A 9,760-nucleotide genomic window follows, 5' to 3' on the forward strand; every position below is an offset into this window, starting at 1 on the left:
AAAGGATGCGCAGGCTCATGCATTGATTGTGTTGTCTGTGAAGCGTGCCATTGTTCCTCACATCCGTTCAACAAATTCTGCAAAACAGGCTTGGGATATTTTAGCTGGTCTTTATGCAAGTCGCAATGAGGCTAAAATTTCTTTGCTGTGTAAAGAGCTGGAGTTAAAGATTATGCATGAGAAAGATGATATGGACACTTTCCTTGCTAGTGTCAAGGATATCAATGAGAAACTTATTTCTGCAAGTGAAGTCATTTCCGACAGTTCCCTTGTGCAGATTGTTCTTGATGCCTTACCAGATTCTTACCAGACTTTTGCTAGTACTTGGAGACTTATGACCCAAGGAAATCTTGAAGCTGTCAAGTTTGATGCATTATGCACATTGTTGTTGCAAGAGACACTTTCTAGAAAAAACAGGACTAGGCAGCGTGAACAGGATTTTATTGCTTCTCAGAGTAAGGGTGGTAACAGCAATACAGCCACAGCTTCTTATGGTTTTTCTACGAGTGGAAAAAATTATGTTCCTAATGCTTCTACTGCCAGCAATTCGTCTGGAAATTTTGGTGATAAGGGCAAAAAGAAAATGCGTTGCCATTATTGTAAAGCTAATGATCACTTGATCAAGTCGTGTCCTAAGTTGAAGGCCAAAGAGGCTAAGAAGAAAGAGGGTGGTTCCACTGCAAATGCTGGCTCCACTACAAATGCATCCATTGTTGAGTCTTCTGTGAAAGGAGACTGTGTTGCTGATGTTGATGCAGAATGGCTTTTAGCGCAGAGTGCACTTACAATCCTGCTGTCCATGATGCATGCTTGTCAGTTGCTGCAGATTCACATGTGTGGTATTTCGACAGTGGTGCTACAAAGCACATTACCTCACATCGTGAATTGTTCACCTCTCTTGAGTCTGTCCCTCATCGGAATTCAATCACTTGTGCCAACAATGCCTCTTATCCGGTTCAGGGAGTTGGAAAGATTGTGCTTACTGCTGCAAGTGGCAGTTCCTTCACACTTGTTGATGCACTTTATGTGCCTGGGATCAAGAAGAATCTCTTGTTTGTATCCGCACTTGCTAGACTTGGACTTGTAGTCAAATTTGTGGATGACAGATGTACAGTTCATGATCTCAGTTTTGGTGATGAAATTGTTGCATCTAGCCTTTTGTGCCGTGGGCTGTATGAGCTCACTTTGTATGACAAGTGTGGACAAAATTTTACAAATGTTGTTGCAGATTCAAGGGCTATTTCAGATGCAAAACTTTGGCATGCACGTTTTGGTCATCTGAATTTTGCCAGTTTGCTGCGTTTGCAGAAATCTGATATGGTTGCTTCTTTGCCGCCTCTTGAAGCACCTGTCAAACATGTTTGTGAAGGCTGTATTTTGGGTAAGATGTAGCGTTCTAAGTTTCCAAAGGATGGTTCAGTTCGGGCCACATGCAGGTTGCAGCTTGTGCATAGTGATGTTTGTGGGACCATGCAAACTCCGTCCTTGGGCAATTACCCTTACTTCGTGACTTTCATTGATGATTACTTCAGGCATGCATGGGTATTTCCACTTAAGGCGAAGTGCGAAGTTTTTATGTGCTTCAAACAATTTCTGGCTATGGTTAAAAATGTCTCGAAATGTACTATGGGCACCCTCCATTCCGATCGAGGGGGGGAGTATATGTCTCATGAATTCAATGCATTTCTGGCTAGTCGTGGGATAAAACACCGATGTACAATGCCTTATACACCTCAGCAAAATGGTGTTGCTGAGAGGAAAAACGGGTCACTTACAAAAATGGCACGATGTATGGTCAAAAGTCAAGCTTTGCCGCATACTTTTTGGCTTGAGGCCATCATGTGTGCCACTTATGTACTAAACAGGTGTCCTACAAAAGCTTTGCAGTTTGTTACTCCATCTGAAGCATGGCATGATAGAAAGCCTTCTATTGAGCACATGCCTCTTTTTGGTTGTTTGGCATATGCTTTGGTGCCACAAACACAGCGCAGAAAATTGGATGATAAGGCTATCAAAATGTATTTTTGTTGGTTATAGTGTTGAAAGCAAAGGTTACATGTTGTATCATCCGCAAAAAAAACGTATTCTGGTTTCACGGGATGTAGTGTTTGTGGAAGATTCTGTTCAGCCCTTGCTGTCATGTACTAGAGACAGTAATGTAAGCTCACTAGACATTTATGACACTTTGTTGCCTCTTTTCGGTGGTGGAAATACGAATGTAAGTTCCAATGAGGCAAATGTACAGACTATGGGGGTTTCTAAAAATGTTACAGATCAGCCTATTACTGATGCAGATGTATATACTTGATGATTAAAGGGCTGAAAATGAGCATCCTAGAGGTATGCCAAAATGGCTCGTGCACACTTTGCGTGACAGTAAATTGGATGCACCTTTGTCTAGTCGTACTCGTTCAGGCTCTCGCCATGCATCTTATGCATCAAATTATTATGCTTTGGCTGTGTCTATCTTACATGATGTTGAGGAGCCTTTGTCTTTTGATGAAGCACAGAATTCAGAAAATTGGATGGCTACCATGCAATCAAAATATGATGCACTTATAGAAAATGACACATGGACTTTATGTGATTTGCCTCCTGGCAAAAAGGCCATTGGTACGAAGTGGATTTACAAGTTGAAACGCAAGCCGGATGGTGAGATAGATCGCCATAAGGCTCGACTTGTTGCAAAGGGTTATGCACAACAAAAAGGCATAGATTATGAAGAGACTTTTGCTCCCACTTTTCGTATGACTACTGTGTGTTTTCTATGTGCATTGGCAGCTCATTTTGGTTGGGATGTACATCAATCAGACATTGTTACTGCTTTCTTGAATGGTGACATATTTGAGGAAGTTTATGTGACGCAGCCTCGCGGTTTTGTCATAAAAGGACAAGAGGACAAAGTGTGCATATGTAAGAAGGCTTTGTATGGGTTGAAGCAATCTCCTCGTGCTTGGTATGAGAAAGCTGACATTCATCTGCTCAAACGAGGCTTTCGTAACAGTCCAACAGAAAGCACATTGTATGTAAAGCGTGAGGGTGATGTACTTCTCATTGTGGTTCTTTATGTCGATGATTTGCTGATCACTGGACCAAATGAGAGACATATTGCTGAATTTAAGGCTGATTTGAATGCTACTTTCAAGATGAAAGATTTGGGGCTGTTGGATCATTACTTTGGTATACAGTTTAAGCAGTGTGATGGTGGTATTGCCTTGTGTCAGAAAAGTTACATAGAGACATTGCTATGTAAGTTTGGACTTGAGGATTGCGAAACAGGTTTGAAGTTGAGTCTACATGATGCTGGCGATCCTGCTGATGTCACTCTTTATCAAACTGTTGTTGGCTGCCTCATTTCTGTATGCAACACGAGGCCGGATATTCAGTTTGCAGTCTCACAGGTCAGCAGATTTATGCATAGCACAGGGTCTAAGCATTGGCAGAATGTCAAGAGTATTTTCCGCTACCTTAGTGGCACTTTACATCTTGGTTTGTTTTATCCCAAGGGGGGAATATTGCGACCAGACTTACATGCTTTTTCGGACGCAGATTGGGTCGGTTATTTTGACACACGAGTGTCCACAAGTGGTTTTTGTTTCATGCTTGGCAGTTCATGTATATCATGGTTGAGCAAGAAGCAACCTACTATGGCCACTTCGAGTTGTGAGACTGAGTAGTACAGGGCAGTCTTCACAGGTACGATTGAGTGTGTATGGCTTAGACGCCTTATGGATGATTTGGGTGTTGGAGAGGACACTGCCAACACTATCTACACTGACAGTCAGAGCACATTGGCAGTTGCGAGGAACCCAGTTTTTCATGCTTGCACAAAGCACATTGAGATGCATTACCACTATGTCAGGGAGAGGCTCTCAGCAGGAGAGATCAGCTTGGCTTATGTGCCAACACAGGACAACCTTGCAGATCTTTTCACAAAGGCATCGTCTCGTGAGAAGCTTGAAGATTTCCACAAAGCTTTGGGCTTACTCCCTTTTGTGGACTGATCATGTCCTCAGGGCATGGCACTTCCCTTTACTCATGTGCCAGCTCTCATTCACCGCATCACTCCAGGGGGGATTTGTTACCATATACATGTGGTAGTGATGTGTGTGGACACACTAGGACCGCCGGGGCATTTTTCCCCTCTTTAGGAGGTTTTTTTCCCTGAGCATTATATATACGCCCATCACTCTAGGGCTATCTATCTTTCCATTCCACACTAAGTAACACACTCTCTATTGTGTGCCTTGAGCTTCCTTCGTCTTCTCCAAGCTGTGTGTGTTTCTCTGCAACCCTAATTCCAACAACCATCTATAATTTTCTTTAAAGAGACTAAGAAAAAGATCCATCGCTATGTCCACGCGTCGACTTGGGGCCATCTGTTCAACTGCAGTGCCAATTGTCAACTGCTATGCCACGATGACATGTCGTATTTGTATGCACGCACGAGCTCCAACCAAGTTGCTATCCACCCTACACACATGTGTGTGTGTGTGTGTGTGTGTGTGCATGAGAGAGAGAGAGAGAGAGAGAGAGAGAGAGAGAGAGAGAGAGAGAGAGAGAGAGTTAGGGGATGGAGAGAAGGAAGGGAGATATGAGGAAAGCATAGACATTTTGAATTTCATAGTGACTGTACTAGAAAAATAGCAAAATGCTCAAGATCTATGTGACAAATCTTCGATTCAAGCATAAATATACACACATACTTACGTATATATACATATATAGATATAAATGTATACATATGTGTGTGTGTATCACACACACACACACACACACACACATATATATATATATATATATATATATATATATATATATATATATATATATATATATATATATATATATATATATAGAGAGAGAGAGAGAGAGAGAGAGAGAGAGAGAGTTTGACATTATAAGAACAACTTTAACTGCTCTCAAATTCTTTCAAGGTAGTTAAGGCCCATGCTACATGTCTACCTAGATGTGTGTGCACGTAAGATGGCAGAATGTCATTGGTAGGCTCAAGCATCTGTCGCTAGGTGGAGTAAGCCGACTCAACCCCCTCACCCATCTAAAGCTACCTGAGGATGTAGAGAAATGAGGACGTGCAAAGAAATGTGACAAAAGTCCACCTCTGCTTGCTGTCGTGCTCATAGGCCACAAGTGGTGTATGCTAGTTGTTGTCAAAAACAATATCTGCCTCCCGCATGGCACAAAAAGCACCCAATCGAGCTCTTTCACTACTTGTATGGTGTGTGTGTGTTTGACACAACCTTATTCTAGGTGGTGGTTGTTTTAGCATAAGTTTTTATTTTTATTTTTGTGTGGGTTGTCCTATGTGACACGAAGAACTCCTAGACAGGCTGTTTTTGAGCCTGTCTGGTGCCTGTGTGTGACACGGGCCTTAGGCTTTAGATTTCATGAAAGCAGAGGGAATATCCTGGTTCTTCAAATGACGTGAGTGCTGCAGTCGGGACCCTGGGAAAGCACGTATTTTTCGCTTTCATTTCTCTGCGTGCTTTATTAGAAAGCAATTCAGAAAAGCTACTCTTCCACAAAATCACACCTAAATTGCTGGGCGGTGCCGATTCTCCGCTGGGTGCTCGTCTCTCGAGTACCTACTGCGCACACGCCAGTGCTTTCCATGAATCCTGCAGTAGGCGTAGAGGAGCCCCTGCTTCTACCGACATCCAGTCTCGCCCATGAAGCAGCGGACAATGAAGAGACGTCGGGGCCGTCACCACTCATGTCATCGCCATCGCCGCTTTTTCGGCACTGTCTTTCCATTGACGATGTGCTTAGCAGATGGGCAGGCGAATTCGGGCTGGCCCAATTTGTCCACTTCTCCCTCGCAAGCCTTGCTTGGACTCTAGAGGCTCTGCAGACCATGCTAATGATCTTTGCGGACAAAACCCCTATTTGGGCATGCTCAGCTTCCGCTTCACTGGCAGGTACCTGCTCGCCTTCTTCGACTCTCTGCTCTTTGGACCCCTCCCTTTGGAACTGGGTCGTCAGCCGCCATCAATCCACGGTGTCAGAGTGGGGCCTCATCTGTGGAGAGGACTACAAAATTGGCTTGGTGCAATCTGCTTTCTTCATCGGCGCCCTACTTGGTATTCATCTCAAACTAAGCTCTAGACTTTCCATTAAACTCAATTATAGTCTAGGTGTGTTTTTGGGGAGCTTGGAAAATGTGAGGTCCATTAAGCTCACTGATAGTCTCTGGTGGGAGATGTGCTTGTTTGTGCAGTTTTTATGTGTAGTCGTCGATGTCACGAGCTATAGGATGAGCACCAGGAATGCCAGTTATAGTCTTTACAGCTTGGAAGATGGGGTCGTCGTGCATTTTTATGTGTGTGTGGATTGTCATTTTGCAATGTGGGTTGTTACCGCCTACTAATTAAACCCAGTTGTACTTTTATGAGCTTGGAAGGTATGCTTGTTTTGTAGATGTATGTGTGTGTAAACTAGCACGATTGCATGTTTTGCAATGTGGGCTGTCGATGTGAGGAGTCGTGAGCTCATGCTATACTATTTCTATTTTCATTGTGAGTCCTATATTGTACAGGTATCATCACTCAGAAATGACCCACATATTGCATTCCTGTCCTAGTCTGTACATATTGTGCAGTTGTAGATTTGTCGTGCGTGCAGTGTTTGTGAGTCTACTAGCAATGGGTGCAGCAGAGTCGCGTGATACATACATGTGCATGTATGCGTACTAATTGTGGGCTTTGACACAAGAAGTTTTGGACAAATTCTCACAATAATTCCCACATTGTGACTTACCTCAACATCATGAGCTTCTGTGAGGGAGGCACCGCATACCTAGCTAGGTATGCGGTGCCTCTCGAGCAGAAGCTCTTGATGTTAGTGAATGGTTATGTGTATGCTACTGTGATGAACATGGATTTTGTATGGTATATGCACATAAGATTTGTGCTGGTGGTGCTTGTAATCATCCATGTAGTAGTGCTCATTTTTGTGTGACTTCTCCATGGCAGGGGCTGGTTTGTTTGGCTGCCTCTCCGACTCTCGCCTCGGCCGCAAGGGCACGCTAGCTCTTGTTTGCATCCTTAATGCAGTAACTGGCATTCTTACTGCATTTTCTCCCAACTACTGGACCTACTTTGCATTGCGCACTGCGACTGGGGTTAGCGCCGGAGGCCTTGGTCTCTCATCATTTGTTTTGGCCACAGAGTCAGTGGGCCCTTCGAAAAGAGGGCCTGTGGGCATGTCAACTTTCTACTTCTTCTCTACTGGAATCATGGCTCTATCTGGTCTTGCTCTATTTACTTCATCGTGGCGACACCTTTGCATAGTTGCATCCATCCCGTCGCTCATCTACTGCTTTCTTATTTTACCCTTTTTGAAGGAATCGCCAAGGTGGTATCTCGTGCAAGGAAGGGCAGATGATGCAATGAAGGTTTTAGCTTCCATAGCCAAATGGAATGGTAAATTTCTTCCCGAGGATGTTACTGTGGCAGTTGAGCAAGATGATCAAGACATTGAGAACCTTGCGCAAACTGCAGAGAAGCTGGGATCACAAGATGATGACTTTGTCAATCTAGAGTGCACACAAATGTCCCAGCGAGCATCCGGGACAATTCTCGATGTACTGAGGTCTCCTTCTATGTGTGCGAGAATGCTAATCATGATTTTCGTGTGGCTGAGTGTCGCCTTGGTCTATTATGGAATAAGCTTGAATGTGTCGAATCTCGGCACCAATTTGTATCTGAGCGTTTTTCTGAATGCAGTGGCGGAAATGCCAGCCTTTGCGCTGACAGCAATCTTGCTAGAGAAGTTTGGAAGACGGTATGTACTGATGGCCACATTTCTTCTAGGTGCACTGTGTTGCATGCTTGGCGCATTCGTACCAGGGCAGCAAGACAACAGCTTGTTGTATTTCTCATCGGCCATCCAGGATTGGGGATTGGGAGCATCAAGTGGAAGTAGAATGAGGCTTGCCTATGGAGTGGTGACAATTTTTGGAATGGCGGGTGCGTACAATCTGCTCTACATTTACACAGCTGAGCTTTTTCCAACTGTGGTAAGGAATGCAGCGCTAGGTGTCGCAAGCCAAGCGGCACAAGTCGGTGCAATAGTCTCACCCATGGTAGTTGTGCTGGGCAAGTTGCATCCAGCCATTCCTTTTGGCATCTTTGCAATTGCGTCTGTGATTGGTGGACTCCTTGCATTCAAGCTTCCAGAGACTCTTCATAGCCCTTTGTATGAGACTTTAGAAGGTATGCAGAGGGCAGAAAGATCTGAAGGCTAGTAGATTGGCTTCATATATGATTCTTTCAGCCCCAAATATGCAGATGACGTGAAGACACGAGGTTTAAAGTGTCACGGTGCTACATATGAACAATCAAGGGGTGAAACCAGAGACTGCATTTTTGATAGATATGCTCTAACAGCTTCGGAGACAGAGAGAGAGTTGTACCTTTGATTGTATAAGATACCCACAATTCTTTGAGTGCTCTTTATGGGTCAATTTTTCTTGCTATTTTGCCTCTTTGCTATTCTTTTAGCCCAGTTTTCTGTAATCAAAAACCAGCAAAAATCCTCAAGTTTTAGTACTGGCAAATGCTTCGAAATTCGACTTAAAAACTAGAAGAATTTTGAGTGTGCCCTTATTTCCTTTGGTTGGGAAAAATGTTTTGGCAAGCTTGCTCTCTCTCTCTCTCTCTCTCTCTCTCTCTCTGGTTGGGAAAAATGTTTCTCTCGCTCTCTCTCTCTTATTTCCTTTGGTTGGGAAAAATGTTTTGGCAAGCTCTCTCTCTCTCTCTCTCTCATGACAAATGACTGTATGGCCATCACAAGAAGATTTAGAAATTTTCTCATGTGGGAAAAGAGTCTTTTTCAGTGTTTTCCATGCAATGCATAACGTCATGAGCTTCTGCTCGAGAGGCACCGCATACCTAGCTAGGTACGATTGGAGGCAGGGGAACCCCGGCCCCCTGTACGATTGGAGGCAGGGGAACCCCGGCCCCCCCACCGGGCCGGAGGTCCCCTGCCCCCAATCATACCTAGCTAGGTATGCGGTGCCTCCCTCACAAAAGCTCATGACGTTGAGGCAAGTCACAATGTGGGAATTATTGTGAGAATTTGTCCAAAACTTCTTGTGCATGTGGATATGGAGACACCTACAGAGGCTGCTCAACAATGTGCAAAATTTGAGGTGGGCTTCATCCTATTTACACCCGGAAAAGGCTCTATATGGTTCAGCCATGAATGGACAACTGCAAATTGCTACATGGACTTGAACACCAGTTAGTGTAGTAGCATTTGAGGATGTTACAATGTTCAAACTTTCCCATACAAACATGGCTCCTGAGCATGTAGACCGTTGCATGACTCACATACTTTTCCGACAGAGTTTCTGAAGGGACTTTTTCTTTTTCCTTGGGTTAACTTTTTCTTTTTCTCAATTGGAACTCTGCAATGTTGATCTTTCAACTGGCACAATTTTAAGCAACTCTCCCTACTACTAGATGGAAACCCATTGCCAAACCTAATGCAGTTGGTATTTGAGAAAAGTGTGCCTCAACTTATAATTTCAGTAATAACGGTCGAGATCAATAGGCCAAGGTAAGGCAATCCTGCATATTCATTTTGTTCTTTGAGAGAGCAATTCTCAACAAAGCAATAACAGAGATGACTACATCAGTAAGGACCCTAAATTGTTAAGGTGCCTTGGTCCTACCCAAAAGGGAATTGTATTGCATCCCCTTCCATTTTATTGAATTTTAAAAACTTTCGAGGCCAT

General features: G+C 43.8%; 1 protein-coding gene across 1 annotated transcript; it reads left to right on the top strand.

The window, feature by feature from the left end:
- Positions 1 to 5,483: 5,483 nt before the first annotated feature.
- On the top strand, positions 5,484 to 8,623 carry LOC147450884 (organic cation/carnitine transporter 4-like). Its single transcript, XM_086519877.1, has 2 exons — positions 5,484 to 6,101; positions 6,993 to 8,623. The coding sequence occupies exons 1-2, from the start codon at positions 5,633 to 5,635 to the stop codon at positions 8,264 to 8,266; spliced, it is 1,743 nt and encodes a 580-aa protein (XP_086376003.1). The 5' UTR covers positions 5,484 to 5,632; the 3' UTR covers positions 8,267 to 8,623.
- Positions 8,624 to 9,760: the final 1,137 nt, after the last annotated feature.

This window comes from Adiantum capillus-veneris, chromosome 9 (assembly GCF_014529385.1).
Source record: "Adiantum capillus-veneris isolate H3 chromosome 9, ASM1452938v2, whole genome shotgun sequence".
In the NCBI taxonomy this organism is placed as follows: domain Eukaryota; kingdom Viridiplantae; phylum Streptophyta; class Polypodiopsida; order Polypodiales; family Pteridaceae; genus Adiantum; species Adiantum capillus-veneris.